This window comes from Trichomycterus rosablanca, chromosome 2 (assembly GCF_030014385.1).
Source record: "Trichomycterus rosablanca isolate fTriRos1 chromosome 2, fTriRos1.hap1, whole genome shotgun sequence".
NCBI lineage: Eukaryota > Metazoa > Chordata > Actinopteri > Siluriformes > Trichomycteridae > Trichomycterus > Trichomycterus rosablanca.
The window spans coordinates 39,760,832-39,775,576 of record NC_085989.1 but is presented as its reverse complement, the minus strand read 5'-3'; the positions used below and the strand labels follow the sequence as shown (position 1 = coordinate 39,775,576).

Genomic DNA, 14,745 nt, shown 5'->3' with positions numbered 1-14,745 from the left:
GTGAACATTTAAAATTTTTTTCTAGTTGAATTTCTATACTGTTTATTAACTATAGATGAAGTCAAACACTTGCACAGAGCAGTCTTAATGGAAGCAGACTTCAGTGATTTCTAAAATTGTAATTCTTCTGTCATTCTTAAAAAAAAATAGAAAATAACTTTTACAAGTTTTTCAAGTGCAGCCAAACTCACCTTAAGTTATTTGGGCTATAATCAATTAAAATGACTAACCACAAATAAGGAGGCTGTGTCACAAAGCTGAATGGCGTACAGTGATTATTCACCATCAAACGGATAATCTAAGTAGCTGTTATTTTCAGTAAACAGAAAACTAATCTAGAAAAGTAATGAAATTCTTATCAGTCATCAGCCATCAGTGTCGGTCAGTGAACATTACACCCATTGGCAGCGATTCAAACATCTGATGCAAAGTTTCCATGTTTTTCCAAACAAAAACTGTATGGCAGGGTGGCTGGTATAGTGAGTGCTGCACAGCAATATGGGACTTGATTGGATGGGCACCATCAGTGTCAGGTCAGTTAACATTACACCTATTGGCAGCAGTAAATAAATACATGGATTGTGCACCCACAGCCCTCATTTCGAGGGTTTCCTCATGGTACTTCAGTGTCCTCCCACCTTCTACAAGAGCATGGCAAGAAGTGAACTGGATACTTAAATTGCCATCAGGAATAAATGAGCGACTGTATAGCGCACTGTCTAGCGCACCTACCTTGTGCCTAATGTTTGCAGGATTGGCTCTCCACCATAGCCAGAAACAAGACTAAGCAGTTGCTGGTCCAATACCAGTCACATTTCATTAGTGGGACATCTATAAATGTTTTTATATCTAAAACACTCACACACAGACTGCTCTCAGCACTGCAGCCCATATCAGGCTAATTAAAAAACAGCAGTGGAATTAGGAATAAAAATTAAGTAAACAGAAAACTAATCTAGAAAACTAATGAAATTCTTATCAGTCATAGAAAAAGAAAAGTCGCAGAAATCTCTTCATCTGACCGGCATCTAGATTTTTGTAAACAACTGTAAATTAGTACACTTGAACAGGGTAATAAAATCGAGAATGATCAATTATTTAAAATGACAGAACACGAACGCATGAATCAACACTTATCTTACAGCTGAGGTGCACAACAGGGGCTGGAACCCATTTATCACGGCTACTTACCAAGTTAATCAACTAATATAGGAAATCACGAGCTACCAAACTTTGCTGGACTTTGACCAACAGGACCCAAATTTCGTACCCTCAGAATACAGGGCATACAGGGTAGTTTTGAAATGATTTTAATAGTACACTTTTCAAAAGTTCAGGTCTAAGTGAAATGCTTTAAGGATAGTTTAGCTTTCTTTCTGTCAGGCCACATTTAAGGAATTTTAAATGTATGCTTTAAGTGTACTAATTGCCAAATGATGTTAAGCCGTTTTCTTAGCGTTAGAAACTGTTCAGGGTCGTTACACAGCGAACAGGGTCATTTTTAGGGTCTTGTGTTTACAGGGTAGAGGTACATTATTATAGCATCTGCAGTATCTTTAATACAAGTGTTTAATACAGAAAAATGGCGCCTCAGTGTTTGGGGGTGCAGCACTTGGCAAAGTGATGCTAAATGTTACTGTGCTGTAATGTACTGCGCTTAATGTGTTTGTATCATGACTATGGTTGCAATTAGCACTACTGTCTATCTGTATGATATCGTGGGATGTTTTGTAGCCTCTACTGTGTGCCAGAACTTCAGTATTGGATTATTTATGTTGCAGCATGATACAGTGTATATGTAAGGCATTTCTTATTTAAAATGTATGAATGTACAGAGCACTTATTGTTTCACCGGGAACGACTGTCAAATATTATCCTGATCTCTAATGTACTAACGTTGGACTGAGTAACCACAAACCGCCATGGACACAACAAGTATCATAAGGAAAATATACTGGACAGCTTTGTGATTCTGATCTATTTTAGGAGGATTTTAGTAATACACTACATGGCCAAATGTTTTGGATACCCAACATCATGTGCATAAATATTAAGATTTTGGAATCTACGTAGTTACCTCTATTTAGCATCAAGAATCTTACTACAGTCAAGGAACAGATGTTGGATGATAAGATCTGGCCCACAGTTTTGCATCTCATTTTATAATTAAGATGTGTCTAGGGTGTAGACCAGTCTAGTCCCTCCACACCAAACCTGGCAAACCATTTCATCATAGAACTTGATGAAACAGGAAATGACATTCCCTACGCTTGCCACAAAGCTGAAACCATGTCATTATTCGCTCTAGCATTATGATTTTTCTTTCCTGGAACTAAGGAGTTTAGACTATTAATTTTACTTCCACCAAATGTTAGAGCTGGCGATCTGGCAGCCACTGAAACCAGAGTTATCTGTTAAGCTTCTTAATAATAAACCTAATCATTCCAGAGCATTAATCATTCCAGAAAATATCATTTCACTGACTTCAGTCCAGTAGAATGTACTTTTTACGCCACTCTGGATGGTGCACATCTTGGCCTTGCACATGATAACCTCAAGCTTGTGTGCACCTGCATGTCCATGAAACTTAAGCTATACTAGGAGTTTAGAACTTTATGAACTGAGTTTTACAACTGAGAATAGCTGATTTTTAAATATACAACTAGAGATTTTTACTGCACGTAGCACATACAGTCACAATAGGAAGCTTTAGCGCTGACTGGCATGCTGTAACTGTGCCACATTGAAAAATACTAAGCTCTTCAGTATGACCCATTCCAGGGTCAGTTTTTATCTGTAGAGTTGTCTGACCGGGTACCTTATTGTCTGCACTTGTTTTAAATCATTGTGGCTAAAACAGGTGAATCCTTTAATAATAATGTGCTATTAACAAGCATTTGGCTATGTAGTATATTTAAGAACAACTGCTGAAACAGGTGATTTAAGGCACATATTTTTGGTTTTCTTCTGTTCTGTGATCTAGCTGAGTAAATAATGTTTTTGTGTCTTGTGTTTTACTTTTACAATATAAACAGTGGTTCCAGCTGTTGATACCATGTCTGCTTTTGTAGAGGCTCTTCATATACACCACATCTGCAGTGAATGGTCGATAACCACAGAGAATAATCCTGACTTATTATTTTCTAAAGAAGGAAAACGGACACACGTAGACTTTCATGTGTGTTTCGAGTACACAAAGTGATTTTTTCATGTAGTTTTGTCATTAAATCATTCATACACAGTTTTTCAATCAAAAATTTGAAAATAGCTTTTACAAATTCAAGTGCACCCAAACTTGCCATAACGTATTTGGGTTATAATCAATCAAAATCACTAACAACGCATTAACAAACATTTGGCTGTGTAGTACAAGGGATCTTCAAAAAGTTGCCACACTTTTATATTTTGGTTAGAAGCGGTGAGGGTTGGAGGAGCAGTATAGAGAGCTTATAGTCCGGATTTAGCGCCATCTGATTTCCACCTTTTTGGATGCTCAAAGAAGTTTTAAGGGGAAGATTTTCATGTGATGATGATGATGTGAAAGCAGCGGTGCATCAGTGGCTACATGTTCAACCAAAACTTTTTTGCTGATGGGATTAAAAAGTTGGTACGACACTAGAAAAAATGCATCAGAAGGTGACGTAGGTGTAGAAAAGTGATGTATATTGTTTCTGAAATTCTTAATAAATAGAGTTTTAAAAAGTGTGGAAACTTTTTGAAGAACCCTTATAAATTTAAGAACAACTGCTGAAACAGACTATTTAAGGCACATATTTTTGGTTTTCTTCTGTTCTGTGATCTATCTGAGTAAATAATGTTTTTGTGTCTTGTGTTTTACTTACAATATAAACAGTGGTTCCAGCTGTTGATACCATGTCTGCTTTTGTAGTGGCTCTTCATATACACCACATCTGTAGTGAATGGTTGATAACCACATCATCAAGAATCATTTGGACTGATTAGGGGAAACGGATGCACATAGACTTTCATTATTAGTCCATTTTGAGTTCACAGTCTAATTTTTTTCACGCAGTACTTTGTTTACAGTTTTTAAAATAATAGAAATAAAAAAATAGAAAATAGCTTTTACAAATTCAAGTGCACTTAAACTTGCCATAACTTATTTGAGTTATAATCAATCAAAGTCACTAACAACGCATTAACAAACATTTGGCTGTGTAGTACAAAGGATCTTTAAAAAGTTTCCACACTTTTATATTTTGGTTGGAAGCAGTGAGGGTGGGAGGAGTAGTAATTGGTCATGGCTAAGAGAACTTATAGTCCGAATTTAGCGCCATCTGATTTCCACCTTTTTGGACGCTCAAAGAAGTTTTAAGGGGAAAAAGATTTTCATGTGATGATGATGTGAAAGCAGCGGTGCAGCAGCGCCTACTCACTTAACCAAAAAAATTTTTTGCTGATGGGATTAAAAAGTTGGTATGATGCTGAAAAAAAAATGCATCAGAAGATGATTATGTAGAAAAGTGGTGTAATTTGTTTCTGAAATTCTTAATAAACAGAGTGTGGAAACTTTTTGAAGTACCCTCTCATATTTAAGAACAACTGCTTAAACAGGCAATTTAAGGCACATATTTTTGGTTTTCTTCTGTTCTGTGATCTATCTAAAGTATAATGTTTTTGTGTCTTGCGTTTTAGTTTTACAATATAAACAGTGGTTCCAGCTGTTGATACCATGTCTGCTTTTATAGTGGCTCTTTATATGGGATTGGCATCAGGAAAGAACTTTGCATTCGACTGCTCTTTTGTCCTAGTGACTGATCAAATATTAAGAGAAAACCCAAACAAGCTGGTCTGGCATGGCAGTCAAAGTGTTTCTGTCCTCCCACTCATCCCATCAGTAGTCAAAGGCAGTGTAACTCAGCAGATCCCCCTTTGCTCTTTTGATCCTCATGCCAGTGGGTAGCTGGATGTGATATGAGGGAGAGACAGCGCACATTCCTTAGTTTAATATTAAACAGTGATTCAGCAGGACGAAGAATCCAGAAGGAGCTAAGGGAAATTTTCTTTGACATGCTCAGATATAGAGAAATATTATCTGTAGCTCATAAGTGATTAACTGTCACGTCTTTAACGTCAGGACATAAATGTATTATCTGAATAGCAAATCTGGTCTTTATCTAGTCTAAATCCTTACACAAACATTACTTATATCACATGAACTGTATGATTACAATATGTATAGGAGCTATATTGAATTTAATATATCTCATACTTTCCCTATGTGAACTTAAAATGTAATTAATTCAGTATTTTATGCATTGAATCTCTTGTCATGGAACATTTTTAAACATCTGATGCAAGGTTTCCATGTTTTTCCAAGAAGAGTGGATGCTGCACAGCAACATGGGTCTTGAAGACCTGGAGTTGATTGCATGGGCACTATCAGCATCAGGTCAGTTAACATTACACCCATTGGCCGCAGTAAATAAATACACATCAGCCATAACATTAAAACCACCTCCTTGTTTCTACACTTACTGTCCATTCTATCTGCTTTCACCCTGTTCTTCAATAGTCAGGACCCCCACAGATTAGGAATTATTTAGGTGGTGGATGATTCTGAGCACTGCAGTGACACCGACATGGTGGTGGTGTGTTAGTGTGTGTTGTGCTGGTATGAGTGGATCAGACACAGCGATGCTGGTGGAGTTTTTAAATGCCGTGTCCACTCACTGTCCACTTTATTAAACACTCCTACCTAGTTGGTCCACCTTGTAGATGTAAAGTCAGAGGCGATCGCTTATCTATTGCTGCTCTTTGGCTAGATATTTTTGGTTGGTGGACTATCCTCAGACCAGCAGTGAGAGTGAGGTGTTTAAAAACTCCAGCAGCACTGCTGTGTCTGATCCACTCATTCCAGCACAACACACACTAACACACGACCACCATGTCAGAGTCACTGCAGTGCTGAGAATGATCCACCACCCAAATAATACCTGCTCTGTAGTGGTCCTGGGAGAGTCCTGACCATTGAAGAACAGCATGAAAAGGGGCTAACAAAGCATGCAGAGAAACAGTTGGACTACAGTCAGTAATTGTAGAACTACAAAGTGCTCCTATATGGTAAGTGGAGCTGATAAAATAGACAGTGAGTGTAAAAACAAGGAGGTGGTTTTAATGTTATGGTTGATCGGTGTATATGAATGGGGCACGCACAGCCCCCATTACAAGGGTTTTCTCGAGGTACTTCAGTTTCCTCCCACCTTCTACAAGAGCATGACAAGATGTGAACTGGATACACTTAAATTGCCAGCAGTATCCACCTTGTGCCTAGTGGTTGCAGGATTGGCTCTCCACTGCAACCAGAAACAAGACTAAGCACTTACATTTAATTAGTGGGACATCCATAAATGTTTTTATATCTGAAATACTCACACTCAGACTGCTCTAAGCACTGCAGCCCATATCAGGCTAATTAAAAAACAGCAGTAAAATTAGGAATCATATTTAAGTAACACAAAACTATAGATTATGACAAAACAATAGATTTTATTTTAATATCACATTTCCACTTATCCACAAGTTCGAACACTCCTGGTCAAATTCCAATATGTATTCCAATAAGTTAACACATCCTTTGCTGGTAACAAACCTAAATAAAGCTTTTGTTTGGGTAATTGTACTAGACAATTTTCATTTATTTGCAAAATTGAGGAAACATACTGAAATAAACAATTAGATTTGCCAGATCTATTGACTTTTAAAAAATATATATCTTTATTTCACTGATGTTTAGGTGGCACAGAGGTAAATTACACTAGCCCAATACCAATGGGATCCAGGATTTAAATCCCTAGAGCAGTGGTTTGTTTGTTTATTTGGATTTTTAACGTCATGTTTCACACTTTGGTTACATTCATGACAGGAACAGTAGTTACTCATTACACAAGGTTCATCAGTGCACAAGATTATATCAAACACAGTCATGGACAATTTAGTGTCTCCAATTCACCTCACTTGCATGTCTTTGGATTGTGGGAGAAAACCGGAGCTCCTGGAGAAAACCCACGCAGACACGGGGAGAACATGCAAACTCCACACAGAAAGGACCCAGACCGCCCCACCTGGGGATTGAACCCAGGACCTTCTTGCTGTGAGGCGACAGTGCTACCCACCGAGCCACCGTGCCACCCCCTAGAGCAGTGGTAACTCGGCGGTTAAGGTACTGGACTAGTAATCAGAAGGTTGCTGGTTTAAGTTGCCAATGAGGTCCTGTCCTGTCAATACACAAGTTGCCACTGTTGGGCCCCTAACCCTCAATTGCTCAAAATGTAATAATTTTAAGTTGATTTAGATAAAAGCGTCTGCTAAATGCCCCTAATGTAAATGTGTCATCGGCTGACTAAGCGTCTACATACAGACATGATTATCTGACTGACCCACCGTGACCCTGAGCAGCATAATGCAGTGGTAAAATAAAATAAAATATTTCTTTCACAATATGAACTGTAGACGATGTGCTAACTTATTTTCATGAAATTTGACCACAGGTGTCCAAACGTATTAGAGTGTTCATACAGTCCACAGTTCATTCCAAATACAAATTGAAATATGAGGTGAGCAAACATTTAACGTTGCCGTGTCCTGTTTCTGTACAATGCAGCAGTTCACTTCTTTCTGTGATCGAATGAAGCCATAAAGGTCCGTTGGCTTGTGCAGAGTTCTGATGGCAGGTCATGTTTCATGTTGGCTGAGGCGCTGGATTTGCTGCAGAGAGAAAAGTGGATCATTGTTTGTTCAAAATTATTAAAGTTACACAAAATCAGCATTCGTGCATGGGTCCGGCTAATTTCAAACAGCCTGTGCATTTTAATCTACCCTGTTCTGCCAACACAAAGTAAAGTCAATTTATTATTCACATCGACCTTTTTATAGGTGCAATGTTCAGGTGGACAAAATAATGGAAACAACATTAGAAAACACACAATATCAAAATTTATAGATTTTAGTGGTACCTTGAAACTCAACATCAATTGGTTCTGGGAGTGGCGTTGAGTTTAAAAGGCGCTGAGCTTCAAAGTATTTTTTCCAATAAGGATGTATGGGAAACCTGTTAATGCGTTCCATGGTCCTGTGGAACTGCATATATTTTAGGCTAATGTAAAATAATGGGGTTGTTTTGGACACTTATACACTGAAAATAACACAAATACAATATAAAAACACTGAAATACAATTAAAAAAATCTATAAAAATCCTGCACTTTACCTTCACTTGCCTTGCACGACCTTATTGTTTTCTTATGCTTCTTAATTAGTGGAGAGAACAAATAAGCAGTTATAATTAAGAGAGGTTTAGTGTTTCTATGTCATTCTTTTAATACATTAAGTTACATTATTTTTTTATTAAAGATGAGCGTTTTAGACTCTCTCGGAAAAGCTGATTCTTACAATTTCCCAGAACCTTGAACTATAACACAAGTTTAAAAGTGAAACAGGAGAAAAATCCAGCTAAACACAGATACATGTAGAGCTTTCAGAGTAAATTTGACGTTATTCCACACAAATGCAGATTCGTCTCGTGTTCGCATGACGTTGTACCGCACAGCTCAAGCCGAGCGCTGAGCAAAGCAGCAGTCGCACACACGTTGAGTTTAAGTTTACAAATTAGAGTTTTAAAGATTTTGAGTTTAGGGGACGTTGAGTTACAAGGTACCACGGTATATTTTGAAAGGAATTGATGGCTGGCCACTATTTGAAAAAAATCTGTACCACATAATAATGTACAAAAATGTATAATTTGTATGGTGTAAGAGGCACAAAAACTGGACCACTAAGCAACTAATGTTTGAAAGAAGCTGAAATATGTTTCCAGCTGACAGATGTCTGCTGCCAAACCATTATAGTATGGGCACCAACTAGTAGAAATTCTTAGGATAATGACTGTTGTGATGTTTTGCAGGGCCTGACAACCACCAACATAATTAATGGTGTTTTTACATACTGTACAGTAGATCTCCAGCTTTTTCATTCCTCAAAGAACTGAAAGATCTTTCTTTTGAAGAATGCTTTAGCATCCTACCATTTCTTGGCATTACAAGAAAGGTTAAAGCTATTCTGTCAGAAAAACGCTACCAATACTTCCCTATTAGCTCCTTAAAATATATATTCTGATGTTCTGTCCACCTCCGATAGAAGTGCCATTTTGGACCAGCAATTTCTGACTGTTACACATCTGATTGTAACACATCTATCAGCCCCCCACCTTCCTCATCACGTATCAACAGAAGAACCCCACCAAACGATCGGTAAGTGTCATTTCCAGGCCAATGTGAGTAATAAATAGTCAACTAAATGTGAAATGGAATTAAATGCGTATGCTTACTTAATCCTGTAATGTCGACAGCGTTGGCACAGGTCAGAAAGCGTACAACGTGTGATGAACACGTCTGAGACGAGGCCTGGTTCTCTCGCAGGCAGCGTTCAAACTCTGCAAACTCCCCGGCACAGTCTGCTCGGATCTTCCTGATCACCGGACTGCATCAGAATTAAGGAGAAACAAAAGAAGATAAGTGAAGACGAGTGTAAGCATATGAATTATGCAAAGCACACAGTGAAACAGAGGTATGACTTGTAAAAAGTAAGAAAAGTGCATTGTAGAGTGGTAATTAACTGTAGAAATACACAATACAGATAAACATGTCAGATGGTGTTCAGTGATTATTGCTACACACAACAACTGCTTTATAGCTTATTATGTATGCCAATCTTGTTCTTTTTTTGACTCAATAGCCATTTCAGCTACTACAGTAGGTGCCTATAGGAGAAATAATTGGCTTTTCCAATGGAGGGAGGGCCAGAGGGATTCCTTACAACTGCTGCAATTACGACCTCTGCTGGCAGAGACAGTGGATAATAAAGCTCTGGGCATAATTCTCCATGCACAATACGGGTCTCCATATGAACCTGTTTGGTGCAGGTTAAAAAAAGCGGGTGGATACCGCACACATGTCGGAGGGGGTGTTAGTAGGGCTGGGCGATTTTCACGATTAATTTCGCATGAACGTTTTCACCCGATGTTAGAAATGTGACAATCGCGATTGTTTACATACTTTATATTTTAATTAAAATACCAACATGTCACAAGGCAGAAACTGAGCAGACGCTCGCGGAATATAAATTAGGGAAAGTTTATTATCAAAAGGGCAAAAACAGTGTACAAAATCAGGTAGAGTCCAAAACCAGCGAAAACTAAAACAGTAAACGGAAGACAACAAGGATTATACACGGTAATGGTTAGATTCAGAAATAAGGAGCACAAACACGATCGGCAAAACGAGACACACGAACAGAGTTCAAATAAGAGTCACTGAATCAAACACAGCCGAACTGAATCACAACTCCGGAGCCGATGAGTGCGATCAGGATTGACTGACCGGGGACATGTGCTAGTCACGTGACAGTCCGTGGGAGCATGGGAATTGTAGTCTATATTGTTAGAAGCAGAACTTAAGACCTCCATCCACCCCCCAGAGTCACAAGAGGACAAAATCAAAGCTGAGTTGAGTGATTACTTGATGCCCCCCCCCCCCCCAGCCTAGTCAAGTCAAGTCAACTTTATTTATATAGCGCTTTTTACAATATACATTGTCTCAAAGCAACTTTACAAAATCCAGGACCAACAGATACAAAAACCCCTGTTGAGCAAGCCGAGGGCGACTGTGGCAAGGAAAAACTACCTGAAAATTACAGGAAGAAACCTTGAGAGGAACCAGACTCAGCAGGGCCCATCCTTCTTGGGTGGCCTGGAGGATACTTTAAATGAATACACGATTTACACAAATCATACGAACACAGAATTAAATGATCTAAAAGTCATAACTGGTAATAAATAGATAAATAAACAATTAAATAATAATAGAGTTGTTATCCGCTCTAGTCTTCAATAAAGTCTGTAGTGATTTCTTGTCGTTGCAATTACTCCAGACCCGTCACATCTGACAGGAGCAGCATCGTTGTCCCGGCAGTCTCGACTTTAATCCTTAAGTCTAGATACTGATACAGACTCACTTCACTTCACAGGCTCGTGTTCCTTTTAAGAAACCTGTAAAGAACTTTTTGTAGCTTTGCACTTTTCCTAATGTAAGGAGGTTCTGCTGCACAATATTTCAAATAAGGGTTGTTCGTGAGCTATTCTTATAAAGGATATAGCTAATTAAGATTTCTATTTTGTTTCAATTATTGTTATATCGTTATCGTTATAAAGTTTGAGTCTCTTGAAATGATAATTATAGGTGGTGCTGTTACTATTTTTCACTTCTGCAGTCTTTTAAATTAAAATGCAAAAAAAAAAAAAAAAAAGAAAGAAATTTGAGTCTTTTTTCAATTGCATTATACAAGAACAAAAAAATCGAAATCGTAATCAACAATCTGTAATAATATTAAAATAATCAAGATTTTTTTTTTTTTTTCAAAATCGCCCAGCCCTAGGTGTTAGACATGGCCCTCCTCAAAAAGGAGTGAAGGTCAGCAGCAATAGAGGTGAATCATGATATACAATAGACAATGAACATTAATCGTTCACTTTGGGCAACAATTTGCAGTTGTTCATGTTTGGGAATTATAAACGTATTAACATACTGAGAGGAGGTGCACTGCGCCACCTTCACTTTTAGGTGATGACAGTGTTCTTGCCATGTTGATGGATTGGAGGACACACATGCACCATACTCCTCCATTTCCTTTGGGCAAAATTTGGCGGTAATGTCCATTGCTGCCTGCCTAAAAAGAAGGGAAAAAATACATGAATGATGGATTATTGTCTCTGGTTACTGTGACCAAAATAGGTTTATTTTTCCTCTGTTTACCCACTTTGTGAAGTTTGGCATGTGGGTTTGTCTTGGATACTATTGTTCCATCTTATCTCCTAAGGCATGCCAGTAAGTGGACTTTCTAATGTAAAAAACACTGAGGTTGGGTGTTCCGGTGGTGAAGCAGTCTAAAAGACTTGCCCACCACTGTTGCTTAACTCTCAAATCTAGGTACGGTCCCCAGCCTAGCCGGGTTCTCAACAGTCACAGTTGGATGTGGAATCACCTCCAAGCCACAGCAACAGAGACTCCTATAAACTGGTCGATGCACCAACGTAGGTGGAGGTAGAATAAGTAGTCGCCACAGTGCACTGGGAAATTGAGCATATCCAAATTGGAAAATGCAAATGAAATAAAACAGAAATATTATAATCATGTACTGTGCGTGTGGTGCTCTGTGATTAGCACCTTGCTTAGGCTGAACTCCTGCCCTGCGTCCGGTGAAACTACAGCGGTGATTTGAATCAATCGGTTTGTAGCAATAAATAAACACTAAAAATAAGCGACTTACACTTTTGTAAACAATTAAGGGTTAAGGGCCTTGATCAAGAGCCCAACAGTGGCTACATGGCAGTGGTGGGGCTTGAACAGGCAACCATCTGATTACTGGTACAGTACCTTAACCACAAATGATGGGTATCCAAATACCCATGCTGCAATTACGACCTCTGCTTGCAGAGACTGTAGATAATGGCGATCAGGGCATAACTCTCCATGCACAATACAGGTCTCCATATGAACCCGCTACATTGTTGTGCACTGTAGTGGGTTGCACGATTGATTTAAATCAGCGTTGTAGTTACATTGCAACAATTGTAGTGTTTCTGGAACCTGTTTCTTCAGCTGGAAATGTGGTGGCTTAGGTTCGAGCCAATTCCCATACTGTCTTCGGAGTTTAGCATGTTCTCTCATCAGTAACACACTAACCCAGAGAAGTGCATTTTTATATATTATGATTTCTGAAATGTTTACATAATACACGAATTCACAAACAAACTGACCTCCCTAATTACACTGTCCATTATATAGTGAACACGTGTTTGGTTTTAGGTAACGTTTCCTAAAAGAACAACTGCACATCTTTAACATACAGAAATGGCAAAGCGTGGCTAATAAGTGCTGTTTTTTCATAGTATAAACAACACAGTATATACAAAGATTTCTGATAAATCCACAATGTTCATGTGTAAAGAAACTTACATGTTTAACACAGTCAGTTTAAGACCAGCACTTATGAAGGTTGAATGGTGTAAGGAATCCTCACATGCTAACTCAGCCGGCTGAGGTCGGCTTCTCTAGCGACGTTTCTGATTGGTCAATATTGCAACAACTTGGAATTCTATTGGCGGATAGATTGTCACTCGAGCACTAAGGCGGGTCTTTAAAAAGTAACGCGTTTACTTAAAGGAGCCGAATGTGCCCTTGAAACTTGCCCTCATCAGAGAAACAGCACCTAATAGTACAGTAGTGGTACCTTGTAACTCAACGTCCTCAAAGTCAGAATCTTTGAAACTCAACGCCCTTTGTCGAGAAATGGTTACCCTTAAACTCAACGTGTTCAGCTTGTTTTTTAAAATGATTTCTTTATTTAATTTAAAATTAACAATGGACAGCCGTTTTGTTCAGCGCTTGGCTTGAGTTGTGCAGTAAAACGTCAAAGTGCGAATATGAGACGAATCTGCATTTGTGTGGAATAACAAATTCATTCTGAAAGCTCCACATGTATCTGTGTTTAGCTGGATTTTCCTCCTGTTTCACTTTTAAACTCGTTTTATAGCTCGGGCAAGTGGTTAAGGCACAGGACTGTAATCCAAAGGTTGCTGGTTCAAGCCCCACCACTGCTAGGTTGATGCTGTTGGGCCCTTAACCCTCAGTTGCTCAGACTGTATAATGTAACTGAAATGGATAAAGGCGTCTGCTAAATGCCGAAAATGTAAATGAGAAATTGTGAGAATCTAAGCTTTTCAGAGAGAGTCTAAAACACTTATAGTAAGAAAAAAAAGCTTAACGTGACTTGATGTATTAAAAGTACGACACAGAAACACGAAACCTTCCTTAATTATTACTGCTCATAAGTTCTCTCCACTAACGAAATTCCTCGCTCGCTGTTTTAGTACAATAAGTCACGTTAAGCTTTGTGCACCGCCACACTCCATAGGAAATAACGGCACAGCAGCGGAAAAGCTATTTTGTCACTTCTCATGTAAATGCGCCTTTACTGAACATAATACTAATAATAATAATCTCCATGATTAAGAAGCATAAGGAAACAATAAAGAAGTAAAGGTGAAAAGCAGGTTTTATTGTATTCTTTATTGATATTTAACTGTTTTTAATTGTATTTTAGTGTTTTTATATTATATTTGTGTTATTGTCAGTGTATAAGCGTCAAAAACAACCCCATTATTTTCCATTAGCCTAAAATATATGCAGTTCTACGGGACCATGGAACGCATTAACAGGTTTCCCATACATCCTTATGGGAAAAAATACCTTGAAACTCAACGCCAGTCCCAGAACCAATTGACGTTGAGTTTCAAGCCGCTAGATGCACAAAGACCAGTGCATTGTAGTGCCGGTCCCAAGCCCGGATAAAATAGGCAGGGTTGTGTCTGGAAGGGCATCCGGTGTAAAAATTGTGCCAAATCAATGCGGATCATGACCCGCCAAGGGCCAACCCCGCAACCGAACGGGACAAAGGCCGAGGAAGAAGAAGAACTATACTGTACTGCTATTGATTTTTGATTGCGCAAGGGTACTCGTGATCAAGCTCATTTTAATGACATTTTTGATCTGACAAATGAATCATTGTGTACAATGTGTATACTCTTTTAATATATCTGCTGCTATAAAACCCTACGCTGCTAACTGTGTATCAGAATATGTTTTTTTTACCTCACCTATCATTTAGTGTT

At 38.5% G+C, this 14,745-nt stretch overlaps 1 protein-coding gene across 1 annotated transcript; it reads right to left on the bottom strand.

Annotated features, from left to right (window-relative positions):
• Positions 1-6,526: 6,526 nt before the first annotated feature.
• LOC134309191 (coiled-coil-helix-coiled-coil-helix domain-containing protein 5) lies at positions 6,527-13,082 on the bottom strand. Its single transcript, XM_062990829.1, has 4 exons — positions 13,031-13,082; positions 11,601-11,741; positions 9,346-9,497; positions 6,527-7,728 (listed from the first exon to the last, which is right to left on the bottom strand). Coding segments are annotated over exons 1-4 (321 nt in total). The 5' UTR covers positions 13,033-13,082; the 3' UTR covers positions 6,527-7,702.
• Positions 13,083-14,745: the final 1,663 nt, after the last annotated feature.

Bases quoted from the DNA above. Each gene is read 5' to 3' on its own strand.
- LOC134309191 (XM_062990829.1), bottom strand. The intron at 9,498-11,600 runs GTATGTTAATAC...ATTCTGATGCAG, and splicing joins GCGCAGTGCACCTCCTCTCA to TCCGGTGATCAGGAAGATCC. The intron at 7,729-9,345 runs GTAAGCATACGC...TTCTCTCTGCAG, and splicing joins TGTCGACATTACAGGATTAA to CAAATCCAGCGCCTCAGCCA.